Here is a 12,363-nt window from a genome sequence, read left to right on the forward strand (position 1 = left end):
CTATCTAGTGTTGTGGTCTCTCTCTCTATGTAGTGTTGTAGTGTCTCTCTTTATGTAGTGTTGTGGTGTCTCTCTCTATGTAGTGTTGTAGTGTCTCTCTCTCTATGTAGTGTTGTGGTGTCTCTCTATGTAGTGTTGTAGTGTCTCTCTTTATGTAGTGTTGTGGTGTCTCTCTTTATGTAGTGTTGTGGTCTCTCTCTCTATGTAGTGTTGTAGTGTCTCTCTCTTTATGTAGTGGTGTCTCTCTCTTTATGTAGTGTTGTGGTGTCTCTCTTTATGTAGTGTTGTGGTGTCTCTCTCTCTATGTAGTGTTGTGGTGTCTCTCTTTATGTAGTGTTGTGGTGTCTCTCTCTATGTAGTGTTGTGGTGTCTCTCTATGTAGTGTAGTGGTGTCTCTCTCTTTATGTAGTGTTGTGGTGTCTCTCTCTTATGTAGTGTTGTAGTGTCTCTCTATGTAGTGTTGTGGTGTCTCTCTTTATGTAGTGTTGTGGTGTCTCTCTTTATGTAGTGTTGTGGTGTCTCTCTTTATGTAGTGTTGTGGTGTCTCTCTTTATGTAGTCGTGTCTCTCTCTTTATGTAGTGTTGTGGTGTCTCTCTATGTAGTGTTGTAGTGTCTCTCTATGTAGTGTTGTAGTGTCTCTCTCTTTATGTAGTGTTGTGGTGTCTCTCTCTATGTAGTGTTGTAGTGTCTCTCTTTATGTAGTGGTGTCTCTCTCTTTATGTAGTGTTGTGGTGTCTCTATGTAGTGTTGTAGTGTCTCTTTATGTAGTGTTGTGGTGTCTCTCTTTATGTAGTGTTGTGGTGTCTCTCTCTCTATGTAGTGTTGTAGTGTCTCTCTATGTAGTGTTGTAGTCTCTCTCTCTTAATGTAGTGTTGTAGTGTCTCTCTTTATGTAGTGTTGTGGTGTCTCTATGTAGTGTTGTAGTGTCTCTCTCTTTATGTAGTGTTGTGGTGTCTCTCTCTTTATGTAGTGTTGTAGTGTCTCTCTCTTTATGTAGTGTTGTGTTGTCTCTCTCTTTATGTAGTGTTGTGGTGTCTCTCTTTATGTAGTGGTGTCTCTCTCTATGTAGTGTTGTAGTGTCTCTCTTTATGTAGTGTTGTGGTGTCTCTCTTTATGTAGTGTTGTGGTGTCTCTCTTTATGTAGTGTTGTGGTGTCTCTCTCTATGTAGTGTTGTGGTGTCTCTCTCTATGTAGTGTTGTGGTGTCTCTCTTTATGTAGTGTTGTGGTGTCTCTCTCTATGTAGTGTTGTGGTGTCTCTCTATGTAGTGTTGTAGTGTCTCTCTTTATGTAGTGTTGTGGTGTCTCTCTCTATGTAGTGTTGTGGTGTCTCTCTCTCTATGTAGTGGTGTCTCTCTCTTTATGTAGTGTTGTGGTGTCTCTATGTAGTGTTGTGGTGTCTCTCTCTATGTAGTGGTGTCTCTCTCTATGTAGTGGTGTCTCTCTCTTTATGTAGTGTTGTAGTGTCTCTCTCTCTATGTAGTGTTGTAGTGTCTCTCCATGTATGTAGTGTTGTGGTGTCTCTCTCTTTATGTAGTGTTGTGGTGTCTCTCTCTGTAGTGTTGTAGTGTCTCTCTCTCTATGTAGTGGTGTCTCTCTCTGTAGTGTTGTAGTGTCTCTCTCTCTATGTAGTGGTGTCTCTCTCTTTATGTAGTGTTGTAGTGTCTCTCTTTATGTAGTGTTGTAGTGTCTCTCTTTATGTAGTGTTGTAGTGTCTCTCCATGTATGTAGTGTTGTGGTGTCTCTCTCTTTATGTAGTGTTGTGGTGTCTCTCTATGTAGTGTTGTAGTGTCTCTCTCTTTATGTAGTGTTGTGGTGTCTCTCTCTATGTAGTGTTGTGGTGTCTCTCTCTCTATGTAGTGTTGTAGTGTCTCTCTCTTTATGTAGTGGTGTCTCTCTCTTTATGTAGTGTTGTGGTGTCTCTCTCTATGTAGTGTTGTGGTGTCTCTCTCTATGTAGTGTTGTGGTGTCTCTCTCTTTATGTAGTGTTGTGGTGTCTCTCTTTATGTAGTGCTGTGGTGTCTCTCTATGTAGTGTTGTAGTGTCTCTCTCTTTATGTAGTGTTGTGGTGTCTCTATGTAGTGTTGTAGTGTCTCTCTCTTTATGTAGTGTTGTAGTGTCTCTCTCTTTATGTAGTGTTGTAGTGTCTCTCTCTATGTAGTGTTGTGGTGTCTCTCTCTATGTAGTGTTGTAGTGTCTCTCTTTATGTAGTGGTGTCTCTCTCTTTATGTAGTGTTGTGGTGTCTCTCTCTTTATGTAGTGTTGTGGTGTCTCTCTTTATGTAGTGTTGTGGTGTCTCTCTTTATGTAGTGTTGTGGTGTCTCTCTCTTTATGTAGTGTTGTAGTGTCTCTCTCTTTATGTAGTGTTGTGGTGTCTCTCTCTCTATGTAGTGTTGTAGTGTCTCTCTCTTTATGTAGTGTTGTGGTGTCTCTATGTAGTGTTGTAGTGTCTCTCTCTTTATGTAGTGTTGTAGTGTCTCTCTCTCTATGTAGTGGTGTAGTGTCTCTCTCTATGTAGTGTTGTAGTGTCTCTCTTTATGTAGTGTTGTGGTGTCTCTCTTTATGTAGTGTTGTGGTGTCTCTCTATGTAGTGTTGTGGTGTCTCTCTCTCTATGTAGTGGTGTCTCTCTCTTTATGTAGTGTTGTGGTGTCTCTATGTAGTGTTGTGGTGTCTCTCTCTTGTAGTGGTGTCTCTGTATGTGTGGTGTCTCTCTCTTTATGTAGTGTTGTAGTGTCTCTCTTTATGTAGTGTTGTATGAGTGTCTCTCTTTATGTAGTGTTGTGGTGTCTCTCTCTATGTAGTGTTGTAGTGTCTCTCTTTATGTAGTGTTGTGGTGTCTCTCTTTATGTAGTGTTGTGGTGTCTCTCTTTATGTAGTGTTGTGGTGTCTCTCTTTATGTAGTGTTGTGGTGTCTCTCTTTATGTAGTGTTGTGGTGTCTCTCTTTAGTGTTGTGGTGTCTCTCTGTATGTAGTGGTGTCTCTCTCTTTATGTAGTGTTGTGGTGTCTCTCTTTATGTAGTGTTGTGGTGTCTCTCTCTATGTAGTGTTGTGGTGTCTCTCTTTATGTAGTGTTGTGGTGTCTCTCTTTATGTAGTGTTGTAGTGTCTCTCTTTATGTAGTGTTGTGGTGTCTCTCTTTATGTAGTGTTGTGGTGTCTCTCTTTATGTAGTGTAGTCTCTCTCTTTATGTAGTGGTGTCTCTTTATGTAGTGTTGTGGTGTCTCTTTATGTAGTGTTGTATGTCTCTCTTTATGTAGTGTTGTGGTGTCTCTCTTTATGTAGTGTTGTGGTGTCTCTCTTTATGTAGTGCTGTGGTGTCTCTCTTTATGTAGTGTTGTAGTGTCTCTCTCTTTATGTAGTGTTGTGGTGTCTCTCTATGTAGTGTTGTAGTGTCTCTCTCTTTATGTAGTGTTGTAGTGTCTCTCTTTATGTAGTGTTGTAGTGTCTCTCTCTATGTAGTGTTGTGGTGTCTCTCTCTATGTAGTGTTGTAGTGTCTCTCTTTATGTAGTGTGTGTCTCTCTTTATGTAGTGTTGTGGTAGTCTATGTAGTGTTGTAGTGTCTCTCTCTTTATGTAGTGTTGTGGTGTCTCTCTTTATGTAGTGTTGTAGTGTCTCTCTTTATGTAGTGTTGTGGTGTCTCTATGTAGTGTTGTAGTGTCTCTCTCTTTATGTAGTGTTGTAGTGTCTCTCTCTCTATGTAGTGGTGTAGTGTCTCTCTCTATGTAGTGTTGTAGTGTCTCTCTTTATGTAGTGTTGTGGTGTCTCTCTTTATGTAGTGTTGTGGTGTCTCTCTATGTAGTGTTGTGGTGTCTCTCTCTCTATGTAGTGGTGTCTCTCTCTTTATGTAGTGTTGTGGTGTCTCTATGTAGTGTTGTGGTGTCTCTCTCTATGTAGTGGTGTCTCTCTCTATGTAGTGGTGTCTCTCTCTTTATGTAGTGTTGTAGTGTCTCTCTCTTTATGTAGTGTTGTAGTGTCTCTCTTTATGTAGTGTTGTGGTGTCTCTCTCTCTCTATGTAGTGTTGTAGTGTCTCTCTTTATGTAGTGTTGTGGTGTCTCTCTTTATGTAGTGTTGTGGTGTCTCTCTCTATGTAGTGTTGTAGTGTCTCTCTTTATGTAGTGTTGTGGTGTCTCTCTTTATGTAGTGTTGTGGTGTCTCTCTATGTAGTGTTGTGGTGTCTCTCTCTCTATGTAGTGGTGTCTCTCTCTTTATGTAGTGTTGTGGTGTCTCTCTCTATGTAGTGTTGTGGGGTCTCTCTCTTTATGTAGTGGTGTCTCTCTTTAGGTAGTGTTGTGGTGTCTCTCTCTTTATGTAGTGTTGTGGTGTCTCTCTCTTTATGTAGTGTTGTGGTGTCTCTCTCTTTATGTAGTGTTGTAGTGTCTCTCTCTTTATGTAGTGTTGTGGTGTCTCTCTCTATGTAGTGTTGTGGTGTCTCTCTCTATGTAGTGTTGTAGTGTCTCTCTTTATGTAGTGTTGTGGTGTCTCTCTTTATGTAGTGTTGTGGTGTCTCTCTATGTAGTGTTGTGGCGTCTCTCTCTCTATGTAGTGTTGTGGTGTCTCTCTCTCTATGTAGTGGTGTCTCTCTCTTTATGTAGTGTTGTAGTGTCTCTCTCTTTATGTAGTGTTGTAGTGTCTCTCTCTCCATTTATGTAGTGTTGTAGTGTCTCTCTCTATGTAGTGTTGTGGTGTCTCTCTATGTAGTGTTGTAGTGTCTCTCTCTTTATGTAGTGGTGTCTCTCTCTATGTAGTCTTGTGGTGTCTCTCTCTTTATGTAGTGTTGTGGTGTCTCTCTTTATGTAGTGTTGTGGTGTCTCTCTATGTAGTGTTGTAGTGTCTCTCTTTATGTAGTGGTGTCTCTGTCTTTATGTAGTGTTGTGGTGTCTCTATGTAGTGTTGTAGTGTCTCTCTTTATGTAGTGGTGTCTCTGTCTTTATGTAGTGTTGTGGTGTCTATGTAGTGTTGTAGTGTCTCTCTTTATGTAGTGGTGTCTCTCTCTCTATGCAGTGTTGTGGCGTCTCTCTCTTTATGTAGTGTTGTAGTGTCTCTCTCTTTATGTAGTGTTGTAGTGTCTCTCTCTTTATGTAGTGTTGTAGTGTCTCTCTCTTTATGTAGTGTTGTAGTGTCTCTCTCTATGTAGTGTTGTGGTGTCTCTCTCTTTATGTAGTGTTGTAGTGTCTCTCTCTCTTTATGTAGTGTTGTAGTGTCTCTCTCTCTCTATGTAGTGTTGTGGTGTCTCTCTTTATGTAGTGTTGTGGTGTCTCTCTATGTAGTGTTGTGGTGTCTCTCTCTCTATGTAGTGGTGTCTCTCTTTATGTAGTGTTGTGGTGTCTCTATGTAGTGTTGTGGTGTCTCTCTCTATGTAGTGGTGTCTCTCTCTATGTAGTGGTGTCTCTCTCTTTATGTAGTGTTGTAGTGTCTCTCTCTTTATGTAGTGTTGTAGTGTCTCTCTCTTTATGTAGTGTTGTAGTGTCTCTCTCTATGTAGTGTTGTGGTGTCTCTCTCTATGTAGTGTTGTAGTGTCTCTCTTTATGTAGTGTTGTGGTGTCTCTCTTTATGTAGTGTTGTGGTGTCTCTCTCTATGTAGTGTTGTAGTGTCTCTCTTTATGTAGTGTTGTGGTGTCTCTATGTAGTGTTGTGGTGTCTCTCTATGTAGTGTTGTGGTGTCTCTCTCTCTATGTAGTGGTGTCTCTCTCTTTATGTAGTGTTGTGGTGTCTCTCTCTATGTAGTGTTGTGGGGTCTCTCTCTTTATGTAGTGGTGTCTCTCTTTATGTAGTGTTGTGGTGTCTCTCTCTATGTAGTGTTGTGGTGTCTCTCTCTCTATGTAGTGGTGTCTCTCTCTTTATGTAGTGTTGTGGTGTCTCTCTCTATGTAGTGTTGTGGTGTCTCTCTCTCTATGTAGTGGTGTCTCTCTTTATGTAGTGTTGTAGTGTCTCTCTCTATGTAGTGTTGTAGTGTCTCTCTTTATGTAGTGTTGTGGTGTCTCTCTTTATGTAGTGTTGTGGTGTCTCTCTATGTAGTGTTGTGGTGTCTCTCTCTCTATGTAGTGTTGTGGTGTCTCTCTCTTTATGTAGTGTTGTGGTGTCTCTCTCTATGTAGTGTTGTGGGGTCTCTCTCTTTATGTAGTGTTGTGGCGTCTCTCTCTCTATGTAGTGTTGTGGTGTCTCTCTCTTTATGTAGTGTTGTAGTGTCTCTCTCTTTATGTAGTGTTGTGGCGTCTCTCTCTTTATGTAGTGTTGTGGTGTCTCTCTCTATGTAGTGTTGTGGTGTCTCTCTCTATATGTAGTGTTGTAGTGTCTCTCTTTATGTAGTGTTGTGGTGTCTCTCTCTTTATGTAGTGTTGTGGTGTCTCTCTTTATGTAGTGTTGTAGTGTCTCTCTTTATGTAGTGTTGTGGTGTCTCTCTCTATGTAGTGTTGTGGTGTCTCTCTCTATGTAGTGTTGTAGTGTCTCTCTTTATGTAGTGTTGTGGTGTCTCTCTTTATGTAGTGTTGTGGTGTCTCTCTATGTAGTGTTGTGGCGTCTCTCTCTCTATGTAGTGTTGTAGTGTCTCTCTATGTAGTGTTGTGGTGTCTCTCTCTATGTAGTGTTGTGGTGTCTCTCTCTATGTAGTGTTGTAGTGTCTCTCTTTATGTAGTGTTGTGGTGTCTCTCTTTATGTAGTGTTGTAGTGTCTCTCTCTCTATGTAGTGTTGTGGCGTCTCTCTATGTAGTGTTGTGGTGTCTCTCTCTATGTAGTGTTGTAGTGTCTCTCTTTATGTAGTGTTGTAGTGTCTCTCTCTCTATGTAGTGTTGTGGTGTCTCTCTTTATGTAGTGTTGTAGTGTCTCTCTCTCTATGTAGTGTTGAAGCGTCTCTCTCTCTATGTAGTGTTGTAGTGTCTCTCTCTTTATGTAGTGTTGTGGTGTCTCTCTCTGTATGTAGTGTTGTGGTCTCTCTCTCTCTATGTAGTGTTGTGGCGTCTCTCTTTATGTAGTGTTGTGGTGTCTCTCTCTCTATGTAGTGTTGTGGCGTCTCTCTTTATGTAGTGTTGTGGTCTCTCTCTCTCTTTATGTAGTGTTGTGGCGTCTCTCTCTCTATGTAGTGTTGTGTTGTCTCTCTTTATGTAGTGTTGTGGTGTCTCTCTCTATGTAGTGTTGTGTTGTCTCTCTTTATGTAGTGTTGTGGCGTCTCTCTTTATGTAGTGCTGTGGTGTCTCTCTCTCTTTATGTAGTGTTGTGGTGTATCTCTCTCTATGTAGTGTTGTGTTGTCTCTCTTTATGTAGTGTTGTGGCGTCTCTCTTTATGTAGTGCTGTGGTGTCTCTCTCTCTTTATGTAGTGTTGTGGCGTCTCTCTCTCTATCTAGTGTTGTGGTCTCTCTCTTTATGTAGTGTTGTCTCTCTCTATGTAGTGTTGTAGTGTCTCTCTTTATTTAGTGTTGTGGTGTCTCTCTTTATGTAGTGTTGTAGTGTCTCTCTTTATGTAGTGTTGTGGTGTCTCTCTTTATGTAGTGTTGTGGTGTCTCTCTTTATGTAGTGTTGTGGTGTCTCTCTCTATGTAGTGTTGTGGTGTCTCTCTTTATGTAGTGTTGTGGTGTCTCTCTCTTTATGTAGTGTTGTGGTCTCTCTCTCTATGTAGTGTTGTGGCGTCTCTCTCTCTATGTAGTGTTGTGGCGTCTCTCTCTCTATGTAGTGTTGTGGTGTCTCTCTCTCTATGTAGTGTTGTAGTGTCTCTCTTTATGTAGTGTTGTAGTGTCTCTCTCTCTATGTAGTGTTGTGGTGTCTCTCTTTATGTAGTGTTGTGGTGTCTCTCTTTATGTAGTGTTGTGGCGTCTCTCTCCATTTATGTAGTGTTGTGGTGTCTCTCTCTCTTTATGTAGTGTTGTGGTGTCTCTCTCCATTTATGTAGTGTTGTGGTGTCTCTCTCTATGTAGTGTTGTGGCGTCTCTCTCTCTATGTAGTGGTGTGGTGTCTCTCTCCATTTATGTAGTGTTGTGGTGTCTCTCTCCATTTTTGTAGTGCTGTGGTGTCTCTCTCCATTTATGTAGTGCTGTGGTGTCTCTCTCCATTCATGTGGTGTGTGGGGGGGAGGAGAGCATCTATAAACAACTAGAGGAGGCACCATAGGGGGGGTGAGAACATCTAAAAACAGCTGGAGGAGGCACCATAGGGGGTGAGAACATCTAAAAACAGCTAGAGGAGGCACCATAGGGGGGTGAGAACATCTATAAACAACTAGAGGAGGCACCATAGGGGGGTGAGAACATCTAAAAACAGCTAGAGGAGGCACCATAGGGGGGTGAGAACATCTAAAAACAGCTAGAGGAGGCACCATAGGGGGTGAGAACATCTAAAAACAGCTGGAGGAGGCACCATAGGGGGAGGAGAACATCTATAAACAGCTAGAGGAGGCACCATAGGGGGTGAGAACATCTAAAAACAGCTGGAGGAGGCTGAGGAGGCACCATAGGGGGAGGAGAACATCTATAAACAGCTAGAGGAGGCACCATAGGGGGGGTGAGAACATCTATAAACAGCTAGAGGAGGCACCATAGGGGGGATGAGAACATCTATAAACAGCTAGAGGAGGCACCATAGGGGGGAGGAGAACATCTAAAAACAGCTGGAGGAGGCTGAGGAGGCACCATAGGGGGGAGGAGAACATCTAAAAACAGCTGGAGGAGGCACCATAGGGGTTAATGAGAACATCTATAAACAGCTGGAGGAGGCTGAGGAGGCACCATAGGGGGGGTGAGAACATCTATAAACAGCTGGAGGAGGCTGAGGAGGCACCATAGGGGGGAGGAGAACATCTATAAACAGCTAGAGGAGGCACCATAGGGGGGGTGAGAACATCTAAAAACAGCTGGAGGAGGCACCATAGGGGGGGTGAGAACATCTATAAACAGCTGGAGGAGGCTGAGGAGGCACCATAGGGGTTAATGAGAACATCTATAAACAGCTGGAGGAGGCTGAGGAGGCACCATAGGGGTTAATGAGAACATCTATAAACAGCTAGAGGAGGCACCATAGGGGGGGTGAGAACATCTATAAACAGCTAGAGGAGGCACCATAGGGGGGATGAGAACATCTATAAACAGCTAGAGGAGGCACCATAGGGGGGAGGAGAACATCTAAAAACAGCTGGAGGAGGCTGAGGAGGCACCATAGGGGTTAATGAGAACATCTATAAACAGCTGGAGGAGGCTGAGGAGGCACCATAGGGGGGAGGAGAACATCTATAAACAGCTAGAGGAGGCACCATAGGGGGTGAGAACATCTATAAACAGCTAGAGGAGGCACCATAGGGGGTGAGAACATCTATAAACAGCTAGAGGAGGCACCATAGGGGGTGAGAACATCTATAAACAGCTAGAGGAGGCACCATAGGGGGGTGAGAACATCTATAAACAGCTAGAGGAGGCACCATAGGGGGTGAGAACATCTATAAACAGCTAGAGGAGGCACCATAGGGGGTGAGAACATCTATAAACAGCTAGAGGAGGCACCATAGGGGTTAATGAGAACATCTATAAACAGCTGGAGGAGGCTGAGGAGGCACCATAGGGGTTAATGAGAACATCTATAAACAGCTAGAGGAGGCTGAGGAGGCACCATAGGGGTTAATGAGAACATCTATAAACAGCTGGAGGAGGCTGAGGAGGCACCATAGGGGTTAATGAGAACATCTATAAACAGCTGGAGGAGGCTGAGGAGGCACCATAGGGGGGGTGAGAACATCTATAAACAGCTAGAGGAGGCTGAGGAGGCACCATAGGGGGGGAGGAGAACATCTATAAACAGCTAGAGGAGGCACCATAGGGGGGGTGAGAACATCTAAAAACAGCTGGAGGAGGCACCATAGGGGTTAATGAGAACATCTATAAACAGCTAGAGGAGGCACCATAGGGGGGGTGAGAACATCTAAAAACAGCTGGAGGAGGCACCATAGGGGGGGTGAGAACATCTATAAACAGCTAGAGGAGGCACCATAGGGGGGGTGAGAACATCTATAAACAGCTAGAGGAGGCACCATAGGGGGGGTGAGAACATCTATAAACAGCTAGAGGAGGCACCATAGGGGTTAATGAGAACATCTATAAACAGCTGGAGGAGGCTGAGGAGGCACCATAGGGGTTAATGAGAACATCTATAAACAGCTAGAGGAGGCTGAGGAGGCACCATAGGGGTTAATGAGAACATCTATAAACAGCTGGAGGAGGCTGAGGAGGCACCATAGGGGTTAATGAGAACATCTATAAACAGCTGGAGGAGGCTGAGGAGGCACCATAGGGGGGGTGAGAACATCTATAAACAGCTAGAGGAGGCTGAGGAGGCACCATAGGGGGAGGAGAACATCTATAAACAGCTAGAGGAGGCACCATAGGGGGTGAGAACATCTAAAAACAGCTGGAGGAGGCACCATAGGGGTTAATGAGAACATCTATAAACAGCTAGAGGAGGCACCATAGGGGGGTGAGAACATCTAAAAACAGCTGGAGGAGGCACCATAGGGGGGTGAGAACATCTATAAACAGCTGGAGGAGGCACCATAGGGGGGTGAGAACATCTATAAACAGCTGGAGGAGGCACCATAGGGGGTGAGAACATCTATAAACAGCTGGAGGAGGCTGAGGAGGCACCATAGGGGGGGTGAGAACATCTATAAACAGCTAGAGGAGGCACCATAGGGGGGGTGAGAACATCTATAAACAGCTAGAGGAGGCACCATAGGGGGGGTGAGAACATCTATAAACAGCTAGAGGAGGCACCATAGGGGGGGTGAGAACATCTATAAACAGCAATTCAGTCCATGAAACTTTTTGTCAATTCATATTAATTGTACAATTAAAACATAGTTACTTCAAAGATTATGAAGAAAAAAATAAAAACTGATTCACGGTAAGAAATGGTGCTACAACTAGCCTGGTGCTACAACTAGCCTGGTGCTACAACTAGCCTGGTGCTACAACTAGCCTGGTGCTACAACTAGCCTGGTGCTACAACTAGCCTGGTGCTACAACTAGCCTGGTGCTAAAACTCTTTCTGCTCCATTGCAAATTCTACAGTCATACCAAACTAAGAAAGGACAAAATTACATCTCCTGATCATTAAGTGTTGAACAGTTACCTTGGCCTTGACCAGTCTCTTGGCAGTCTTAATCTTGGCCTCACAGAAAGCACCTCTGTACTTGGCGCTGACATCAGTGCCCACTGTCAGGTAGGGCGGCTCCTCCGGAGTCTAGACAGAGAGGGAGGGAGGGAGGGAGGGAGGGAGGGAGGGAGACACCGTGAGTAGAAGTGAGTCAATGATGACATTCAGATTAGTGGAGAGGAACAAGAGACTCAAATGATTCAAGTCAGGACAGAACAGTGAGAGGCGTCAGTGAGTGAATAATACCAGTGAGATCTGCAACGAAGTTTAGGGTTATATTCATTAGTGCACAAGTTTAGGGTTATATTCATTAGTGCACAAGTTTAGGGTTATATTCATTAGTGCACAAGTTTAGGGTTATATTCATTAGTGCACAAGTTTAGGGTTATATTCATTAGTGCACAAGTTTAGGGTTATATTCATTAGTGCACAAGTTTAGGGTTATATTCATTAGTGCACAATTTAAAACATTTTGCAACGGAAAACAAGAACAAGCATTTATTGGACAAATTCATTTAGGTCCCTCTCTGCTTTGGCCCGTTCTGTTTGGTTCCTACTAGTGTATACGACCAAGGATAACAAATCAGTAAGGTCTGAGGGGAAGTGAATCCAGCCAGTACTATATTCATCCCCAGCTAGAGTGAATCCAGCCAGTACTATATTCATCCCCAGGTAGAGTGAATCCAGCCAGTACTATATTCATCCCCAGGTAGAGTGAATCCAGCCAGTACTATATTCATCCCCAGGTAGAGTGAATCCAGCCAGTACTATATTCATCCCCAGGTAGAGTGAATCCAGCCAGTACTATATTCATCCCCAGGTAGAGTGAATCCAGCCAGTACTATATTCATCCCCAGGTAGAGTGAATCCAGCCAGTACTATATTCATCCCCAGGTAGAGTGAATCCAGCCAGTACTATATTCATCCCCAGCTAGAGTGAATCCAGCCAGTACTATATTCATCCCCAGGTAGAGTGAATCCAGCCAGTACTACATTCATCCCCAGCTAGAGTGAATCCAGCCAGTACTACATTCATCCCCAGGTAGAGTGAATCCAGCCAGTACTATATTCATCCCCAGGTAGAGTGAATCCAGCCAGTACTATATTCATCCCCAGGGGTGAACGTGAATTCAGCCAGTACTACATTCATCCCCAGGTAGAGTGAATCCAGCCAGTACTATATTCATCCCCAGGTAGAGTGAATCCAGCCAGTACTATATTCATCCCCAGGTAGAGT

The 12,363-nt window shown here is 43.5% G+C and overlaps 1 protein-coding gene across 1 annotated transcript in view; it reads right to left on the reverse strand.

Annotated features, from left to right (window-relative positions):
- LOC115124607 (AT-rich interactive domain-containing protein 4B-like) overlaps positions 1–12,363 on the reverse strand; it is a 292,870-nt gene that overhangs the window by 228,870 nt on the left and 51,637 nt on the right. The window contains 1 exon segment of the mRNA XM_065002341.1: positions 11,103–11,213. Coding sequence (XP_064858413.1) covers positions 11,103–11,213 — 111 coding nt within the window.

The sequence above is a fragment of the Oncorhynchus nerka genome, linkage group LG16, assembly GCF_034236695.1.
Source record: "Oncorhynchus nerka isolate Pitt River linkage group LG16, Oner_Uvic_2.0, whole genome shotgun sequence".
Classification (NCBI taxonomy): Eukaryota; Metazoa; Chordata; class Actinopteri; order Salmoniformes; family Salmonidae; genus Oncorhynchus; species Oncorhynchus nerka.